General features: G+C 39.6%; 1 protein-coding gene across 7 annotated transcripts; it reads left to right on the forward strand.

Annotated features, from left to right (window-relative positions):
* The first annotated feature begins 47 nt into the window (after nt 1-47).
* strip2 (striatin interacting protein 2) lies at nt 48-20,693 on the forward strand. Of its 7 annotated transcripts, none has more exons than XR_009786667.1 (22): nt 48-1,375; nt 4,197-4,266; nt 5,524-5,598; nt 6,751-6,885; nt 6,997-7,117; nt 7,296-7,364; nt 8,029-8,135; nt 8,374-8,501; nt 8,627-8,815; nt 10,020-10,070; nt 12,570-12,820; nt 13,373-13,438; nt 13,535-13,598; nt 14,028-14,099; nt 14,174-14,248; nt 14,806-14,903; nt 15,354-15,480; nt 15,827-15,927; nt 16,116-16,182; nt 16,286-16,436; nt 16,924-17,128; nt 17,780-17,920. XR_009786667.1 is itself a non-coding variant. In XM_061762861.1 (22 exons), exons 1-22 carry the CDS (start codon nt 1,265-1,267, stop codon nt 18,028-18,030), a joined length of 2,589 nt encoding a protein of 862 aa, XP_061618845.1. In that variant the 5' UTR covers nt 56-1,264; the 3' UTR covers nt 18,031-20,693. The 7 variants fall into 7 exon arrangements, 6 of the variants coding, with proteins under 6 accessions (XP_061618845.1, XP_061618848.1, XP_061618847.1 ...); XM_061762861.1 differs by having other exon boundaries at nt 56-1,375; nt 16,286-16,441; nt 17,780-20,693; XM_061762863.1 differs by having other exon boundaries at nt 58-1,375; nt 16,286-16,390; nt 17,780-20,693.
* Nucleotides 20,694-21,426: the final 733 nt, after the last annotated feature.

A 21,426-nucleotide genomic window follows, 5' to 3' on the forward strand; every position in this document is an offset into this window, starting at 1 on the left:
TGCTCCCGGGGGGGCAAGACTGGAGGTGAAGGTGTGTGTTGCTGGGGGGGGGGGGTCTCTATCCCTGCCTTCTTCACACATCTGTATTTAGACCAGCCAAGCTGGCAGCCACTTTATTTATATTAAAAAAGTTCTATGTAAAGGCAGACTCATAAGATGGATCTTGTAGCGCGTGTTTGAAAAGGAAAGCAAAAAAGAGTAGATGGAGTATACACTTAATTAAAACACTGGTATGTTTCAGCATGTATCTTCCGTTCATTCTCTTTTCATCCTTCATTCAATTGCAGTTTTCCTGTTCTTTTCTCCCCATCTTGCCTTTTGCTACTTCAGTCCCCTCTTCTTTCTACCTTCTTTTCATACCATCATTGCCTCCTTCCTTCTGATTCATCAGCTTTCCTTCCTCTTCATTTTGTCCTTTCTTCCTACCTTTCTCCCTTCCTCACTCCCTTCAGTCTTTCCGTCAGCCTTCCTCCAGTTCATTTTTCCATCCTTCCTTTCCCCCTCCCTTTCTTTCTCCCCACATTTCTTTCCTTCCTTCCTTTTTTCATATCCGTTTCCTTTTTTTTCTACCTTGCAACCCTTCCTTCATTCTTTCCTTTTCCAACGTCCTCTCCCATCTTTCCTTTCATCCCATCCCAGTTACTTCCCTTCTAGGCAGCATTCCTATTTACATTTCCCTTCATTCTGCCTTTCAGGTCTGTCAGACAGCCTTCTTCCTTTCCTTCCTCCCTTACTGTGTTCCTTCTTTCCTCTGATCCGTCCATCTTCCCAAACTCCCCTTTCTCACTTTCCTTCCTTCTTTTCATATCGTCTATATTCTTCATTCCTTCCATCCTTCCTGGCTTTCCCTTTTCTCCGGTTCGTCCTTAAGTTAATGTAAAACATGTATACCTTCCTTTGCCCCCAACCCACCTGTGTATTATACGGTATAGGTGAAATTACCATTTTGGTATTGGTTGTGTCAATGTGAAAGCGACATTTTTAACCAGAAATGATGTGTAAAGTCACTTGTTCTTATAGTGGTTGTAAGGTTTAGAATGTGTCGGAAGTCCAGGTTTTTGCTAGTGTGCCGGTTAGCTCGTTTCTGTTGTGATTGCGGTCTAGCCCCGCCCTCTCGAGGCGTGCGGGGACAACGAATCCAACACACGTTTCGAGGCGAAAGGCGGGCGGGGGGCACGAAAAGGAGGAAGGAGAAGCTCACAACTTGCCCTCCCGCCGCCGGTGGGCCGCCGTGTTTTGTGCCTGCTTGTCCTCCGTTAACAAGATGCAGGTGGAGGACATGGAGGTCCCTTTGCTCAACAACCTCAACGACAACGGCGACAGGCTGAGGTCGAAAGGGAAAGATGTGTTCAAGGAACAGCAGAAGGAGTCCGAGGTAGGTAACCCCGAGAGAGACGTTCGCGTCCGTCGGAAACGACACGATTTGGGGTGTTCTACCGTGGCGTAATTGTTGCTGGGGAGCTTTTTTTCCGTGACGGCTGAACGTCCCTTTTTCCGTGGCTGTCTGGAAAGTATGCATGCAGACAGACGCACTTGAGGTTATTTTGGCAAGCGGCTCCTAAAAATAACCCCGCTCGTAATCCTGCAGCGTTGCTCAACGTGGAGACTGCAGGTGGTGAAATGTGGCCGCTTGGTGCATGGCTGCCATCTCATATTTACATTGGTTCATCGTGAATTCCACACTATTGCGGGTTGTCATTTAGCATTCGTTTGAATCTGAACAGCGTTTTGCCTCGTGTGCAATACTGTACCTTGCTGGCCCACCTCTTGTCAGTGACATTTTGACCAGGTTTGAACATTGCAAAGGTCACATGATTATTTAAAAGGCGTTCAATTATGAACCATAATGGCAAATCCTGCACTGGACGTTACATTTTATAATTGATAATTTGAGTAAATTGCACATATTTGTATATTTAACAGAATTTAAAAAAAAAAAACGAACAACCTCTAGTGCCTCTTCAGTGAGTTATTTTGGTTAAAAAATCTTCAAATCTTTTTTGTTTTTGTGTTTTATAATTTGTGATTGTTTTGTAAATGTTGGATATTTTAAAAAAAGTTTTAGAAATCCTTAATACCTCTGAAATTAATCAATGTTTTCATTTTATAAATGTTTTATTTTTATAATCTAATTCTTGATTTTGGTAGTTGCTGTTTTAATAATGTTTCTACTGCCTCTGTAATGATTTTGTGTTATGATTAAAAAAAAAAAAAAAAAAAGTTCTGGATCTTAAATTTATTTATTTTATTTTTTATTATTTTAGTCATATTTAAAAATGGGGTTACATTTTTAAATGCTGCATGGTAGGTGTGGCAAAATGTGATAAGTTGTGATAAGTATGTTTTTGTAAAAAATCCAGGATATTTAATTAATGAATTAAGAGTCAATTTTAATATTTTTTTTATATTATGACTAATTATGATTTAATTACAAAGGAAGTAATTATTGAGGTTATTTTTAGAAACTTGTGGCTATGTAATTGATAGTTTTATTAAAACTCCAAGCTCTTTAATTTTCATGTTATTTTTATAACGTAAGTGATTTTATTACTTTTGCCAATTCTTTTAGTTTAGTTTTTATATTAATAATTATTTTTTGCAAATATTAACGTTGAAATTATTTTTATATCATTTCATAATGTAATTGATCATTTAAATATGAAAAAAAAAAAAAAATTGATATCCTTTTCCACGCACTTCCAAATGCTTTATTTGTTGCTTTGCTCCATGGCAATGGAGGCAGCGTATGAAAGTGTCCTTTCATTTGCTCCCCAAATGAGCATGCTTTCTAGAACAAACTTAATGTTCATCCCCTCATACAAAGAAATAAAAAAACACTATATACACTTGGGGGGGGTCATTTTACTTTGTGCTAAAACAGTGTTGATGCTGATACTGTCTGGCCTCGGCAGCGTTTAAACCTATACAGCACTTGCAACTCATTCACTCAAGGGGCTTTCTGGTGTCAAGTGTTGTCTGTGTGACATATGTCCACAGGAGTGTGTGTTTCTTGACCGCATGCCCAGTTTGTGCACGCTGATGTGCTAGAGTGAAGCGTCTGTGCCTGTATAGAGCCAGGAAACCAACTTGATATCATTTCAATACTCAAATAGTCATTTTAGTCTGGCTCTTATTTTACCCCTACTATACTGATATTACATTACATATCAGAATTTTACCCATTTCTAGTAATACTTTAGTCATTGAAATGAGTAGAAAGGTCTTCTTTTTTTTTAATCCATTAATCGTTTAGAGACCTTGCTTAAAATTGATTTTCAGCAGTAAATATTCTCTGATTTCTGTAATCCTCCATGAAAGCAGACTACCTTTGTGTTGAATACAAATAAGATTTGTGCAAACTTCTGCTGTTTCTGAATTTTTGTACTGTCAATTTGTAATAATATCCTGTTTTGTTTAATAAAGGGATGGGGAAAAAAAAGTTTTGAATCCGATTAATAGAAAACATAAACCACAGATTAATTGATTATTAAAAATATTGTTCATTGCATCTACTTTTGCTTCTGAGCATTCGTTTTCTTAGGACCCAAGGTTAGAAGAAAACAGAAATACTTGCACAAAAATGAGAGCACAAAACACTTTCATTACAAGGTAACCACGGGAACTGACCGTGTCCTGATCTTGTGACATTCGCTGCCGCCCTCAAAATGTTCAACTAGTTATTGAACCATGACAGTTGACACCCCTGAGGTGCTTTAAAAAAAAAAAAAAAAAAAAAAAAAAAAAAAAAAAAAAAAACATTCCAGGGCTGTTCAACGGCATTCAGCATAAACCTGAAATTAATCTCGCCCCACCCAAAAGGTAAACGAAGAATCCTCCCCCTCCTCATTTTTATTTCGTCATTTTCTATCATTAATGTCCTGATATCGGGAGAAGTGAACTGCATGCACGGTCTGTTTGTTTGCACGTTTATATTGGCATACAAAAAAAGGCGTACTGGAACCTGTTTGCATTTCCTGGAGCGGATGGACACTCGCTTCCTCTTGCACCGACCGGCTTCACTCTTTTTCTTTTTTACTTCATGCTACAATAAGAAATGCTTTTTAATCAACATTTTTTCACTTAAAATCTTTGTAAAAGCAGAATTTGTTGTATTTGAGCATGGTAGGTGTGGCAAAATGTGATAAGCTTCTGTTTATGCCTTTTGTTCTCACCATTATTTACTACTTCCCTGGCAGAGCTCCTTGGAGTCTCCCAACCTGGAGTTTGAATACGGCGACACGGACACGCTCACGGCCGAACTCTCAGGTCGTAATTTTGACAATTCCCTTTCGAACGGGGGTGGGCAAAATATGGCTTGGGGGCCCACACACGGTCCACACTGAGCATTTACACGAGTCCAAAAGTCCTGTAATATTTGTTGCATTCGTTTTTCTGTTTTTCCTTAAAATTGCCTAATTAAAATATGTTGCTCCATTTAAAATAAAATAAAAATCTGATTAAATCATTTGATTTATTGTAAATGCTAAAACTAAATAGTAAGAGTTACTTTCTTTGTCAATATCTATTTTAGTAATTATTTACAACATTTCAATTTTCAAAAAGAATTTTGATTAAGTAATTGGTAATTAGTTATACATAATAAAAATGAAGTTATTTTTTTTATTATTATAATTGGTTAATTTAAATTAAATAAATAATTTAGTAAAATAAGCAATTTCACAAACATTTAAGTGTTTTATTTTATTACATAATTGGTCCATTAGTTATACATAATACAATTTCTAAAAATATATTATAATTGGTTAATTAATTAAAAATAATAGATGGAAAAAATAGTCATTTTATTTACTAATATAATTGGTTCATGTATTTTAAATAAAGAATAGTAAAACAAACAATTTTACTTAAACATGTAAGTTTTTATTTTTATTACATAATTGGTTAATAACACAGGGTAAAATTGAAAAAAAGATTCATTGTTAATTTAAAGAGTTTAACATTTTAAATTATGCAATAAAATAAATGTATAGAAATCAAACAATGACTAAGAATAAATGTATAGATTTACATCAATTATTAAATTGTTTCATTAAATAATTGGTTAATTGTTATTGATACATGTGTACATGCAATTATACAGGTATTTATATTCACATCTGCCAATTTTAAAAATAAGATGTGGCCATTGAGCAGAAACATTTTCCCACCCCTGCCTTAGAATTTGTGGAAGAATGCTGTCGCCAAGCCAATAAATACATATATTGAGGACTATTGTGTTGCACATTTAATCACCCAGAGTAAATGGTAGCTGTTAACCACCCCCCTCCCAAAAAAAAGACCATGAATCATAAAAATTTGCATGTTGACTTTGTCTTCTATAGTGTATTTCTACAGACTTAATTTTAGACACTGACACATGGTGATTAAACCCTGACTGACTGAGTGTTATTAAACAAGTTGTTCATCAGTCTGTGTAGCGAGTGAGAGAAAGCATCCGTTTGCCTCCAAGCGCAATGTGTTGCCTGCGGTTTTTGCTCACATGTTCATTGTGGTCCTTTCCAGAGCTTTACAGCTACACAGAGGAACCGGAGTTTGCTCTGAACAGAGATTACTTTGAGGAGGACTTCAGAAGCCATGGTACTGTCTGCGTTTTAGGAATGTGGCCAACACCCATGCCATATTTCTTTCCACCCCCACCCACCCCCATGATTTGTGCTCTTAAGCCGATTTGGTGTCAGATGATGGTACCCGGCACATCAAAGCGCTGCTTCTGTTTAAGCTGTTGGGAGTTGAGGAAATGAATATCCTCTCTTATGCAGAGTAGATGGAAGGTTTTGGCCAATCAAACCATGCAAAGACTAAGCGACAGTAATACCATCAGTTATTACTTTGCAACTCAGTTCTCATTTAATTTATCAAGACATTTTGGACTATTTCCTTGTAATCTGGGAGCAGTTTTGGAAGGGGCAAGCATGGTGTGCCTCAAGGGAGCGCTTTAGGTCCTCTTTTATTTTCTGTATTTACAAATGACTTACGATTATTACTAAATAAATCTAGACTGGTTTTGTATGTTGATGATTCTATGATGTACAGTGCAGCTCCTCCGACGGGTCGTCCTCTGCCTATACTGTTCTGCAGAGAGAGAGCGCACATTTACGTGTGTGTGTATGTGGGTGTGTGCTCGCGCACTGCACATTACTCGTATGAGAGATATTTGACAGCGTAATCATAAATCTGGTGGTTAAATGGTTCCCAACGAATTCCAGTCGGGCCCTGCCATCAATGACGGAAGTTAACATTGCGAGGCGTTTTATTTCATTTACCAGAAGGGCAGTGTTTTCATTTTGGACTCAAGTTGGTAAACGCCTGTTAATCATGGAGATGACATTCCAGACCCACCTGTAAGAAGACTTTTGTCTTTTCCTTGTCAACCTATCCTGTTATTCATCAAAACAATGAAAGTTTCACTATTTTGTGCACCATCTGGGGGCAAGGACGTATGTTGAAGTGGGTTGAGGGGTTTCACTTTGACTCAAGTAGTGTTTTGCCACCATCTTTGGCAATTGCAAACCTTTTAGTGGGATGCCCTCACACATTTTCGGTATTTATGGCAGGTGCCTATCCCTTTGAATATCAGTGGTTCACTGTAATACTACTACTACTAATAATATATACATCATTTGTTAGTCCCTGCCCAGGGTTCCAAGGAACAGTATTTCACAGGGATATCAGGATATATAGATAGGAGGTGTCCTTGAAAATAACCTTCCTGTGTCGTCCGCCCCGCAGCCCGAGGCAGACGGTGGATCGATCTGAGCGCGGGCGAGCGGCGTACGTACGTGATGAGATTACTCGACGCGTTAGAGGTGACTGACCGGGACAAGAGGCTTAAAGTGGCCCGGGCCATCCTCTATCTTGCTCAGGGTATGTAGCCCCAGCACGCAGAAACACTTGCTTATTGTTGAATCAGTCTTTCTGCGATTTAATTAAAAAACAACAACAAAAAAAACAATTCTTTATTGAATTTCTTTCCAGGGGTGTTCGACGAGTGCGACACCGAGGCGGACTTGCTCCGCTGGTCCAGGCACAACGTCTTCCTCCTGTATGACATGGGCATCTTCACAGCCCTACTGGAGCTTCTCAGCATGGAGATAGAGTGAGTAAGAAGCCCAGGAAAAAGCCTTAATATCATTAAGAGGGATTGGTTACAATAAGACTGACTAAGGCACCTTTTTTTTTTTTTTTTTAAATATGTACATTCTTTTAAAAAAATTGTCGTCATGCATGTTTTAAAGGAGATAATATGCAAAAATGTATTTGTATGTGTTTTGCAGTAACAACCAAGCATGCAACAGTGCGGTGAGAAAGCCCGCCATCTCCCTTGCAGACAGCACAGAACTTAGGTGAGGAATATTGGCACTTGCACACAGTTATTCATTTTTTGTCAAAATCCAATTTTATACATCTATATACTCACTCACACACGTGTAAAAAGGTGCATCTCAATAAATTAGAATGTCCTAGAAAATTGCATTTATTGCAGTAGTTCAATTCATAATAGTGAAATTCATGCAGACTCATTAACTCAGTAGACATACAAAATTCCTACTGAATTTCAAAATTAGAAATCTTTTTTCTTGTTTCTAATGTAATATTCTGATTTCTTGAGATGGTGGATTTTGGGTTGTCTTCAGCTGTGAGCTATAATCACCAAAAGTATAAGAAATAAAATCCTGTCAAATCATTTCACTGTTTTTCTTCCCCACGATATTGTAGTTCGTCGCACCTAAGTCGTTGCAAGCTTTACTTGCAGGCACCCACCCACCCACCCACCCACACGCATGGACCCATTCTACCAAATAATTTCACATTTTGTTGACCTGTGCAATTTACAAGTAATTTCAGGCTCCAGGAGAAGATTTATGCTTTATTGCTGCGGCAAAATAAAGACGACATAACGATTATTTTTGCACGGTGCTTTGTAGCATAAACAATGCTCTAAGCTTCCATTATTGCACTGCTTGCATGTTCATTGTTTCCCATTTCCAAATCCTTGTTTCTTTCAAGAGTGTTGCTCAGCATCATGTACCTGATGGTGGAGACCATTCGAGTTCAAACAGAGGACGACGCACCGCAGTGGAGAGCGGCCAGGGAGGCCTTCAAGAACGAGCTAGGTGGGTAGAAGGAAAAAAAAAAAAAATCTCCTTTTCACCAGATGTCCGCTTTTAAAATAGTTTTCCCTTCACACGATAAAAAAATCGCAAGCGTAACATTTATAGAAAATGCTGTGCCATATTGATAAGTGCTGTGCTGCTTTTTGGACCGATTATGTCAAATTTGATAATTTCCTGCAGCACACCTGACCCATATCGGTTGGGAATTGTGTTACTGAGCCACTTCTATCCCACTCAGGCGCACCTCTGTACAACGGCGAGCCGTTTTCCCTGCTCCTCTTCTCCATGGTGACCAAGTTCTGCAGCATGAGCGCACCGCATTTCCCCATGAAGAAAGTGCTTCTTCTCTTATGGAAGACTCTCCTGGTGAGTACTCCAATGCTCATTAATTCGAAAGATCCTCCCAGTAGGATGGCGTTTCACAATGTATCCCACCAGGAATTCGCTGAGTACACTAAAGGCAGCTCTACTTCCTCATCCTCGTTTCCCAGTTCACCTTGGGGGGCTTCGAGGAGCTGCAGGAGATGAAGGTGCAGGGCCGCGAACACCTCAAGCTGCCCCCCCTCCCCGAGGACAGCATCAAGGTGGTGAGGGCCATGAGAGCCGCCTCGCCGCCCGCCTCCGCCATGGAGCTCATCGAGCAGCAGCAGCAGCAGAAAAGAGGGCGGCGCAGTCGCAGGGTACAGGAACGCCCGCGCGCACACACACAAAACCAACACTGGGCACACACACACACGCATAGAGTACAGTGAACCCCCACCTATTTGTGATTTGTTATTCACAAATTGACATAATCAAATTATTATTATTTTTTTTTTTTCTGCGGAGCCTATCCCCAACTATTTGCTGAAAAACCTTTTCACAGTTTTTCTGCTTTTTCTAAAACGCCCTAAGAGTCTGCCAAACCTTTATCGAAATCTGAAAGTAGGAGTTGGTGTCAAGGAAGTACAGATGTACTCAAATGACTTATCACAAATCGACTGCCTTGAGTCCATTCCAGCCTTCCCAAAACACCCAGAACTGTTGTAGTTTTTTTCTTCTTCTTCAATAAATAGCATTGTACATCCAGTTATAACATAATAAAATACAATGTAAAGAACTGAAATATTTTAACTTATTAGCTACATTTTTTAATTTCACTGAACTTAATCTTAACTTTTTGTTTTTTTCCTTTTTCGCCACGCTTTCCTCACTTTTGATTGATTGCTTTGTAAACAAAAAACAAAAAACATATATGAAAAGGGGGGGGGGGGGGGGGGGGGAAGGGACCGAGCACGGCCGACAGCGAGAAAATGCAAGGCATTGGTGCCCCTAAAAATGTTTATCACTGCCTATATTCATATTTTAAACCATAAATATACCACAAACTATAATCCTAAAATACTTCATATCATTTCAAACTTCCACTCACAACCCAAGCTAAAGTTAGACCCCCCCCGCCATACAATGCTTGTCTTAGTCGAGATTTATCATTTCAACATACTTCCTTTACACCAATTACTACTTTCCTGTTGAGACAGGGCTTTGGCCACATCTTATGGGATCTTAGGGCATTTCAGAAAGAACACAAGTGAGTTTTTCACCAAATAGCTAGGGATAGGTTTCACATGAATAGAGAATACAATATGCGGGGGATTCCCTGGGGAGAAAGATTGTTTGGCCAATTTTAACTAACAGCATAAGCAGCATCGTTAGCGCTAATACACCATAAACACTTACCAGAGACTAAGAGTTTTTTTTTTTCTTTTTTTTTTTTCATTCCATGAAAACGATCCTTTTCTAACTCATCGAACAATAGCAGGGCCGAAAGGAGGCTTGCGCACAGGCTCGCCGTCTAACTGCCCTCATGGTGTCTCATTGCCCCTCTTCCTTGTGTCCCCACAGAGTGCCTTTGTTGATAGCTTGGAAGGAGACAGTCCCTTTCCCAAGAAGCAGGTCTTTACCCGCAAATTCCCTCTTTTCATTTTTTTTTCTGCATTGAGCATCTTTTTTTTTTGTTGCACTCCTTCCCCTCACCTCCCTTTGTCTCCCTCCCGCTCACCTCTTGCCTTTTTCCTCCCTTTCTCCTCCTGTGGTTTCACCTCATACGGTCACGCCGGGATGCACCACCACCGAAGTCAATTAGCAATTTTTTTCACTTCATAATTAATGACGTGTTTCCACTGAGCAGCACCGTTCGGTTCGGCTCATCCGAAACCAGAATTCTACTGTCTGAAAATGTCAAACATAGGGCATCAAAATATGACGTGATTAGATTTGACAGTGGTAAATTCATTTTTCAAGGGCAAATACATGCATGTCAGAGTGAGAAACATATGGAATTGTTCTTGTTCAATGTAATTGGCCCCAAAATATTAAAATCTGGATTAATACTGACACTTATACGCATATTTAAAAAATGTATCACCGGTAGTCATCTAATGGGACAATGGGTAGATCGTCTACCCATTGTCTGCTGCGTCATGTAGCTAACGTTTTTCTCTCGTCCTCAATCAAAGGATGAAAAGGTTTTTGATGTTGAGAGACACAACATCTGAGCAAAATTACGACTATTTAAATTAGACATCTGTGATAAAACAAAGCACGACATATCAACAAAATCATACCACAAAAAGCTCATTGAAAACCTTTTTTGAATCAGTTATATTTCATATGCAAGTGGGTCATCATTTTAAGGGGTGCTCGAGAGCTATTTGGTATTTGATTTAGTATTTGGGAGTCACTTTTCCTCCAGCGACAGGAACATTTTGTCTCCAAATTTCTTGTGGTTTTGGACCACCCAAAAAAATAAAATGACTCCCATTTCTGGATTGTCCCATCAGTCAGTTTGGTACCCTTCACAACACAAAGCGTACGGCTTTAAGAAAAACGTTTGAGTGGTCGTGGCGGAGCTCTTCATCCTTCTCCGTCCCCCTGCTCCTCCTTTGCGTTTCGGTGTTTTCTATTCTCTATTTCCAATTATTCCAACTCCATTGTGTCCCACTGCCGCTCTATTCATCTCTCTTCTTCTTCATCCTCGTCCACCTGCTCAGTCCAGAGTTTTGAGATGCGGGGCTGCCTTGCCGGCTTGTTGTCTTTGGCGCCGGTCCCACCGGCCCATGAAGACGGTCGTAGCATCCCCCTCCCGCCACCACCTCCGCCACCACTATGTAGTGTCCATTACATTGCTCCCTCCAACACAATCATGCACTGTAGACACTGAAGTAGGGGGTCATTAAAATGCATTCATCAAAGAGGTGACCTTCTGAAGTTGAAGTTTTTTTTTTTTTTTTTTTTTTTTTTATGCATTTGAGTGACAGTCTACCTCCTTGATGGGTGTCAGTGAATGCAGTCGACCCCGCTAGGGGAAAAAAAAAAAAAAAAACTCCCGACCTCTCCACGTAGCAGAGAATGGCTTCTTCATACCGTAGAGAATGTCCTTGTTGTCTTCTATACTACAGCCTCCTCAACGAGTCCCAGCGCCACACCATCCACCGCACCAGCTCCACTAACGTCCACAGCGCTGACTCATGCCTGATTGCTTGCACTACTGCCACACTCATTCATTGAAGCGACGCCGTGTCGAGCCCAAATGTGTGTGTGCGCGTGTGAGTGCTTTGTTTGCAGTATTAATGTACACGTGTGGTAAGTTGAATCAGAAATGATGCGAGTGCTAGCAAGTTTTAATTTTGGGACAGAATGGAATAGCTCATAATGACAGTATTTTGTACTTATTTTGAAATTGTATTTTTTTTTCCCCAGACTATTTATTATTTGTTTTATTTTGATACATTTCTTCTTGTACAACTGCACAAAAACAATTACAATACATTTTCCTCAGGCGCACCTATCTTTGGGCAGTTTTGTCCATTCCCTATCTGGAAATGATTAAAAAGTGAAGCACTGCATCTGGAAAGTATTCACAGCGCTTCTCTTTTGTCACACTTTGTTCTTTCAAAATGGATTAAAAAAAAAAAAAGAAAAAAAGCATCAAAATTCTATGCATAACCCCACTTAATGACATGTTTTTTCTTTTTTGCAATTGTATGAAAAACAATGGTGGTGGATTAAAGAAATAATAATACAAAAACAAAGAACATGTAGTACTCACATCCTTTGCCATGAAGCTCAAAATTGAGCTTTGGTTCCTCCTGCTTCTTCTAATCATCTTGGAGATGAAGTTGTCACATAAAAAGTAGAACAAGTGAAGCGCCGTGATTACTTCCTGGATATACTGTATAGTAAATGTTCTTCCAGTCTGGATGCAGTCGACCTACTTAAGCATTAATACTAGAAAGCTGTACATAAAATATTCGGGCAGTGTTATCTTAACTTGAGGCAGCATGAAGACTGAAAGTACTTGTTATCTCATGGCTATGCTTGCACACACATTTACCTCTTTGCGGCAAAAAGTGTGTAAAAGGGCTTTGTTATCATGCTTCCTGCCCCCGTCAGCCGCTGGTCAAGCAGGACAGCCTGGACACGTACAACGAGCGGGACACGTACAACGAGCGGGACCCGTTCAAGAACGACGACGTCCGCGACGATGAGGAGGACCCCGACGACGGTGACAGCGGCATGGAGGGCGAGGTGGACCTTTTGGACCGCGACGTCATCATCCAGCCGCCGCCCCCGCCGCCGCCTCTGCGGCCCCCCACCGAGAGGGTGAACTTCCCCAAGGGCCTCCCCTGGGCCCCGAAAGTCAGGTTACTATTACAGTGCTCAGTTATTTGAAGACATTTTCTTGCCTTTAAAGGGGAATGCTTGAATTTAGCTGCTTTTGGCTGACACTGTCACACCCGAAATCTGCATGTGTAAAGATAGCATTCAAAAAAAATCTCTTGTAATATTTGTTAAATTAGCTGTTTTTCCCACTAAAATTGAGTTACTTAATATATTTCTTTAATTCATTTAGTTCATTAAACATTTGTTTTGTGGATGTATTGTAACTAATACAATTGTTTTGAAATGAGTACATTTTTACCTTTAACATTTATTTATGGGACAAAAGAATAGGTTGACTACAGTTAATAAATAATCAAATTAGCTAATTAAATTCAAAGTATTTCATGTTTTTTTTTTTGTTCATTCGCTGATCTCCTGAAATAATTTGGGGTTTCTTCTTGTAAATCCAAAATATTCATTATTGGGCGTGATTTTACCAATTTCCTCGATTCGCGGTCGAGCTCGGCCCCTGTCCGTATCCCTTCTCAGCATGCGAGCATAATACATCATGACTGTTTCCTGTGTACGTGCAGGGAGAAGGACATCGAGCACTTCCTGGAGACCAGTCGGAACAAGTTCATCGGCTTTACCCTCGGAAAGTCGGTATTCAGCCACCAGAATCTAGTGATTGCATTGAGGCTAAAGCTCTCCTATGCCAAGACTCTAGCTTAGGATGGCTGCGAATTGTGTTGCAGTGACACCGAGACCCTTGTGGGCCTTCCTCGACCCATCCACGAGAGTGTGAAGACTCTTAAACAAGTGAGCGAGGGACTCTTTGTCTCTTAATGATTCTCAAACTTTTTACACCTTAAAAAAAAAGACTTTACACGCCAAGTACCACCAAGTATTCATGAAAAATATATTTATGTTATTGTAAGCCACTCTAACATTACAGACAGTTTGAACTTTAACACTATAATTAAGTATAGGAGAGTAAAAAAAATAAAAATACTCCTTTTAAATTCTGATTCAATTAAAATGTATTCCACATCAAAGTTACAAATTGCAGCTAAATGTTTACAAATTGTTCAAAAGACTAAATACAAAGCTGTTGTACATAAAACTGAATTGTAGTGAAAAATAAACTAAAAAAATACTCTGCCTACGGTACTTGAAAAGTCCAAAATGAGCCAAAATTCTGCTTGACTTGATAAATAACCTCCATATGCTTTTGTCTGTCTCCTGCAGCACAAATACGTGTCCATCGCCGAAGTGCAGATGAAACGCGAGGAGGAGCTCCAACAGTGTCCACTGAGCTTGGTGACTTTGCTTATAAATCGCTTCATTTCCATGTACATCGTTCCCCCTGCTGTATCTCACCCGCCGCTGCGCAGGGCGAGGAGGAGGTGGAAGAGACGCCTGCGGAGGTGCTCTACCTGGGCATGCTCCCAAACCTCTCTCAATACGTGGTGAGTTTTATTCACGTGGAAATCGACGGCATGACGTGATCAAAATGGTGAAAGTCGCACAGCGCCGTCGGTAGCGGTTAGCATCTCCGCCTCACAGTCCTGAGGTTCGGTTATCCCTCATCCAAAAACGTGCATACTCGGTTCACTGAAGACTCGCGATTGTGTAAATGTCGGATTCTTCATTTAGGGTTTATGCAGAGCCTCCAAGAATTTGATGAAACCTTTAACTACTGTTTAAAAAAAAAAAAAAAAGACAATTCAACCTTAAACCTGCCGTTTGTCCAACTGTGTAGCTGAGAAGAAAAATAAATGACATAGGTCCCATTTAGTTTCAATAGTTTGGATAAGGTAGTGCTGCGTCCTTCAGGTTTTAATGGCAGATTTGTTTGAAATGTCATTTAAAAAAAAAAAAAAAAAAAAAAAGTCATTTATAATTACGGCTGCCTCTTGCCCAGTGTCACCTGGGATAAACTTCGACTCACCCACTACCCTAAATAGGACCGGCGCTACAAATGGATGACCGGCTGGTGAAATGCTTGTTGTTTTTTGGGGTTCAGATCGCCCTGCTTAAGCTGCTATTGGCCGCGGCACCGACCTCCAAAGCCAAAACGGACTCCATTAACATCCTCGCCGATGTGCTACCCGAGGAGATGCCGTAAGTGCGCACACCGACTTGTATTTTGCGGGAGCTTTGTGCGCTATTGAGGTTAATGAATAAATACATTGAATTAAGCAATTTTAGAAAAGGAGCTTAATGTGTTGTGTATGGGAAACTAATTTGAATAGTTAATCATCCATTATTCTAGTTTAATGTTCATGTCATCATGATTTTATAAATAAATGCTAAAATGTACATGTAAATGTTTCATTTGATGAAGTTTAGAACTCTTATGTACAATAAATGTTGCAACTATTTTTGAGGCGATACTGGAAATAAATCCAAATGAATAAAATTCATTTAAAATATAACCAATTTTCAGGGAAAGAAATGGCTTGATCAACCCACCAAATATTACAGGCAAATGCTTGTCTTTTGATTCAGTGATGAACACGGTATCTGCCGTTGGTGGCCTGAAGGCGGTAACTTGTTTGTGTTTCCGTCCAGAATCACGGTCCTCCAGAGCATGAAGCTGGGCATCGATGTCAACCGGCACAAAGAAATCATCGTCAAGGCCATCTCGGCCCTGCTGCTCCTCCTCCTCAAACACTTAAAACTCAACCACGTCTACCAGGTTACGCCAGCGCATCGCCCTCACACTTACGCTCCCCTCCCACTCGAGAGCACGTGACCTCGCCTCCCCCGGCCTCTCTCCCATCCATTCCATTTGCTGTGATTACACGGTTCGACCTGCTATTGCTTCCATTCAATCATTCCTTCAATCTCTCCCAATCCCTTACACCAGCAGACTGCAATGTTTGTTTTAAATAGGCTCCCCTTTAAAGTTAACGTAACAGCGCCCTCTGCCGTCAGGTAGAGACTGCACAGCCACTGCAGCAATTTGAATTGACCCAACGTGCAGTAATGTACTAATTCTAGTCAGAAATATGACGCAAAACTTAAATCATCTCCTCCTCCAGTTTGAGATCGTCTCCCAGCATCTGGTGTTTGCCAACTGTATCCCACTCATCCTCAAGTTCTTCAACCAGAACATCATGTCTTATATCAGTGCCAAAAACAGGTAGGATATATATACATATATATTTTGTTTTGAATCCCCTTCCCTGCTAATGTGCACCGCACGCACTAACAGCATGGCTGCCGACGGAGGAGCCAGTTTACAAATGCAAAATTCTAGCAACCATTACAATCACAAGTCAGATTTTAATTTAAGGCCGTATCGCATCTTGTTTTTGTTTTCTACGCAAGCATCTGTGTGTTGGACTTTCCCCACTGCGCCGTCCATGAGATGCCCGAGCTCACCGCCGAGAGCCTGGTGAGTCCACACACCTGCTCAAGCCTCAGTGGATGAAACTCAAGGGGTGGGGGGGGGGGGGAAAAAAAGTCACTCTGTTGTGGTGTATGTTATGCGTTATCAGGAGGCTGGAGACAACAACCACTTCTGTTGGAGGAATCTCTTCTCTTGCATCAACCTGCTCCGAATCCTCAACAAGCTGACCAAGTGGAAACACTCTCGGACCATGGTTAGATGCGATGCAATATATCTACAGGATATTGCTGTAACAACACGTAAGGTCAGGGTCAATGCGCTCGAGATAACAGATGGGAAATTCCCCACACTGATTGAGGCAGATTAACGGAGACAGATTCCGGAAGAGGGCAGATCATTCTGACCAGACTCTTGTTGAATGATCTCCAGTGTACTGTTAATCTCCTTTATTTAAGATTGAACTCATTCTCGACCTTACCTTTGATTACTTACACAAGATTATCAACAAAAAGAACTGGGAAAAAAACTACAGTCTAGTCCATACTGTAGAAGTCGACTACATGCACACCTCGCTCATGTTTTTACATGATTTCAAGCGTTAATTCGATGGACATGATATGCGTCGGTGGCCGCATGCCGGGAAGTTCACTTGCAAGTCAAGGCACCACTGCACTGAATGTAATTTTTTGCGACGTTTTTGTTTTCTAATGGGAAAAAAAACCAACAATAAAAGAGTCGGAGTTGAGAAACACTCGATGAAACCCACCTTGTTCTTTCTTCTGTCAGATGTTGGTGGTCTTCAAGTCGGCCCCCATCCTGAAGCGAGCGCTGAAGGTCAAGCAGGCCATGATGCAACTGTACGTGCTCAAGCTGCTTAAAATCCAGACCAAGTATCTGGGCCGCCAGTGGAGGAAGAGCAACATGAAGACCATGTCGGCCATCTACCAGAAGGTCCGCCACCGTCTCAATGACGACTGGGCCTACGGGAATGGTAAAGTCTTGCAGCAGGGCTCACACACAAACACAAAGTGCACACATACCCACAAATAGACAGTTTTGGTTTTTTTTATTAATAAGGCCTAATTTGTCTCAATGATGGTGGTCACATATTTAAAATTCTGTTTTCATCGTAAAATTATAATCAATTCTGTTTTCAAATTTGAAATAATCATAACTATTTTCATTTTCCTTCATTTACCAATGATTTAATTGAAAATTGAAAGTGTATTAGAAAATTGTTTATTCCTACCAATATTTTGTTCTTTGTGAAAGGGTTTATTTTCATAATAAAATAATAATGACACTAATTTGTCAAAATGATGATTAATTTAAGTAGAGTTAATTAACCAAATATTTTTATATTCTCTTATATGAATTTCATTTTTTCGAATTTATAATTAATTTTCCAATTGATTGTAAAATAGCAAAACTGATTTCTTACTGATATTTTTCTTTAATTCTTTAATTAAAAATTCTTATTTTTAAATGTTATTTGTGATCATTTTAATTTGTTAACCAATGATTTAATCAAAAAAGTGTTTGAGTATTTTATTTATTGACAATAGATAGATGAATGAATACATTTTTAATAGAGGGACAAAGATTGCGTTTTAATTCTAAAAGTGACGTCCACGTCCTCTAGATATCGACGCACGACCTTGGGACTTCCAAGCGGAGGAGTGCGCCCTGCGGGAGAGCATCGAGAAGTTTAACGGCCGGCGCTACGACAAAAACCGGAACGGCGACTTCGCCCCCGTGGACAACTGCCTGCAGAGCGTACTGGGTCAGCGCGTGGACCTGCCCGACGACTTCCACTACAGCTACGAGATGTGGCTGGAGAGGGAGGTGTTCTCGCAGCCCATCGAGTGGGAGGGCCTGCTACAGGAGCCGTGACGCCGAGGAGCGGAGTGAAAGACGTGCCTATGACTACTTTGAAGACACACGGACGGACGAGGCGGCCGAGAACTGAGGTAGCGTTTCCTAAGAACGGTGTCGCCGGACCTCCGGGGATCCGCAAGCTGTAGCTTTGGGGTCCACAAAATAATTACCATTCAATTTGATGTTGTTCATTTTTAAAAAGAGCATACCTTCATGTGGGGACCAGCCTGCCAATAAAACAAACAAGCCCCGATATGACTGTGATGTATTATCCCATCAATCGGGCATCCGTGAATGAATAAAGTTATTTTTATTTATTTTTTGGGAACAAAAGGTGGATTATTACAGGAATAAAGTCCTATTTTCTTTCAAGAATATAGGTCTTTTTTTCCGTGAATAAAAGCATCGTTTCTGGAATAAAATGTGTAATAATACGAGAATGAAGTCATATTTTCAAATTCACTTGTTGAAATCTAAAGTTATTCCATCGCTAAATTTTGACTTTAATATCTCAATACATATAACGACTGCTTTAAAAATATGACTTTATTCTTTAATACAGTGATTCCCAACCAGTGTGCCGTGGGAAATGATCAAATTTCTATTTATGCCAGTGAGTCATAGTGACTGACGGAACAAATAAATGCTCTTCTATTAGACAACAGGACGTACATACAGTAATGAATGTATCCATTTTTTGTGACATTTTTGTTTGTTGGTGTGCCATGAGATTTTTCCAATTGTAAAATATGTGCTTTGGCTCCATGAAGGTTGGAAATCACTGCTCTAATATTATGACGTCTTTGTTCTTGTGAAGATTATGACTTTTTTTTCTCTCTGGAAAAAAACTGCAACTGTATTCTTTTGTTTTGCTTTCAAAATATTGAAATGGCAATTATGTGGCGCAGCAACTATTACCATGACTGGCCCGTCAGTCGGCCGCTGGTTTTGCCGAGATTCCAAATTTGAATTGCGGTTGCACGGTGTAGCAACTAGCCAATAGATTTTTTTGAAAGGTTTTAACCGAGTGAGATCCAGCTGGTGGCTACCGCCAAGCCATACAAATACAGTATGAAAAGTATAATACATATATTGTGTTTATATTTATAATTGATAGCGTACCTGTGGATGAAATAGCGAAGCTTGTGGCCAAAATGGACGTGAGCGATGCGTACAGCGCCAGGTCCATTCAAGTGAATGTCTCCAACTGTCTTTTTTTTTTTTTTTTTTTTTTTTGGCCGATGGTCGGGCCCCAAGTCAGGCTCGGCCGCATCCTCTAAAAAAAATAATAATAATTTTTAATTCTCCCTGGACCTCAAATTTTTTATTATTCCCGCCTAAGAAACATTTGGTAGCAACAACTTTTATGACTCCCATTCTTCTTCTGGACTCCTCCAATCTCTTAGTTTATTTTTATGTCCCCATTTTTATATTATGGGTGCTGGTTTGACTCGTTACTTGTTTGTATTAGTGTGTGGTGAACTTTGTAATCTAAAGCTGTACATTTCTCACACATTTTGTCTCCACAAAGCTTGTTGGTTTGTCAATGTGAAATTGGAAGGTTTTTTTTAATGTGTTTTTTAGGTGGTGGGGGGGGGCATTTAAATAGTTAAAAGCATATGCAGTGTGTCCTAAAACTTGACATAATTTCAGTCTATTATTTGCAGTAAATAAATGCGAATATTTGGGCTAATTATGTGAAATTATCTCAAATTTTAATAAGAAATTTAGTTTAAATGAAATCAACTTTTTTTTTTTAGGGCACCCTGTGTAATTGAGTATGTTGCCAAAACAACACAGCAGCTGTAGGTGGGGAAACTTAGGGTAATTGTTATTCATTTTCTACATGTTTTTGGACAAACAAAATGTGATATATTTGAAATCTCAGACTTGTGTGATGTCACAATTTGGGATGCTGATTAAGTGGGTTCCTCTCAATCTGCCCGACAACTGCACAATAAAATAATAAAATTAAAATAAAAACACCTCCAGTGCTAACGGTTCGCTTCACAAGCACATTGTCGCCACTAGTTTTTAATTTATTTTATAAATTTTCTCTACCAGACCTGCCAACAACGTGAGCTTCAGGGCAATGGTGGGCTTCACTGAAGCACACGCAAGCACAGAGCACAAACAGCATTGTCAATGTGTCAGATGTTGTATTTTATCTTTATTTCAAATAATTCTCTTTAGGTTCTGATCCTTTTTGAATGTGCATGGCCACTGTGCTTTTTAAAAAATGTTTTATTTGTTTTTGTTTGCAAGGGGGGAAATGTCTCAGAATAATAACATACTTGTAGAATCTCAGGTTTACACGGATACTATGTTGCAAAGCTTTTATCACTATTAGCTCCTGTACACTTGCACATTCTTATACTGAACATTCTTAATCCCTCACTTTGTTCCATTTGTGCCAAATATGAGTGGCATTTTTACTTTCTCACTCTTGCCTCCATTATGCCAAATGTGATTTATTTTCTACTTCAAAACTGTACAGTCTACGAAAATAGACATTTATTGTATCAAGTCGAATATGCCAAGAGCGTTATGGTCATTTTCATGATGTATAGCCCAGGGGTTGTTCAGGGGTATGTGCAATTATGGATCAGCAGAGGCTTTATTTGAGATATAAATACATAACATGACAGTTCCTTATTAAAGAATGTTTAAAAAAACGTCTTTGAGTTTGATTTGTGATACATACACAGTAAGCATTTATGACAAATCATGGGGAAAGTACAACACAAGCACTTGGAAGAAAGAAATCCATGGTTTCTTTTCGAAGAAGAAGAAGAATCATCTTTTATTGTCATGAACATGCATGCATGCACACGAAATTTGTTCTCTGCATTTAACCCATCACAGTGAACACATATACATGTTAGTGGAACACACTGGAGCAGGGGGCAGCTGAAGCTCCTCATAATGCTCTCCAGTTTATGTGATGTCACCCTGATTTAGACCAGCCATTGTTTAAGGTCCCATTGATGCACATTTTTAATTATAAACAAGCAAAAGCATATTTATAGCATTTTTACCACATCTGTCCCAATTTTGGGGATAATAAAGTGTATTTTTGTTTTGTTTTGTTTGAGATTCCCCTGCAACCACAAAACGGAATACTATTTAGTTATGTAAAGTCGTTCAATTTAGTGAAATGGTCAAGAAAAATAACATTACGCTCAAGTAATTCAACTTAGTTAAACTTTCCGGACTCCTGAGTGTGAGCTCAGGAATGGAGCACAATCAGTGGTTGCCATAGTTACGCAAATATAAAGGCGAAAAAAAGTTAGTATTTTCTTACTTTCACAGTATATTATTGATATCTAATTTTGTCATTTTTGTTAAACATTTAACTTCATTTTAACTTCATTTTCAGTTATGTAAAAGACTACCGGAAGTGAAAACTTT

The sequence above is a fragment of the Phyllopteryx taeniolatus genome, chromosome 22, assembly GCF_024500385.1.
Source record: "Phyllopteryx taeniolatus isolate TA_2022b chromosome 22, UOR_Ptae_1.2, whole genome shotgun sequence".
Lineage (NCBI taxonomy): Eukaryota > Metazoa > Chordata > Actinopteri > Syngnathiformes > Syngnathidae > Phyllopteryx > Phyllopteryx taeniolatus.

Coding starts and splice junctions, on each gene's coding strand:
- strip2 (XM_061762861.1), top strand. CDS start 1,265: ATGCAGGTGGAGGACATGGAGGTCCCTTTGCTCAACAACCTCAACGAC. Junction 13,439..13,534: donor ATCGGCTTTACCCTCGGAAA/GTCGGTATTCAG, acceptor ATTGTGTTGCAG/TGACACCGAGACCCTTGTGG. Junction 14,904..15,353: donor GTGCTACCCGAGGAGATGCC/GTAAGTGCGCAC, acceptor GTTTCCGTCCAG/AATCACGGTCCTCCAGAGCA.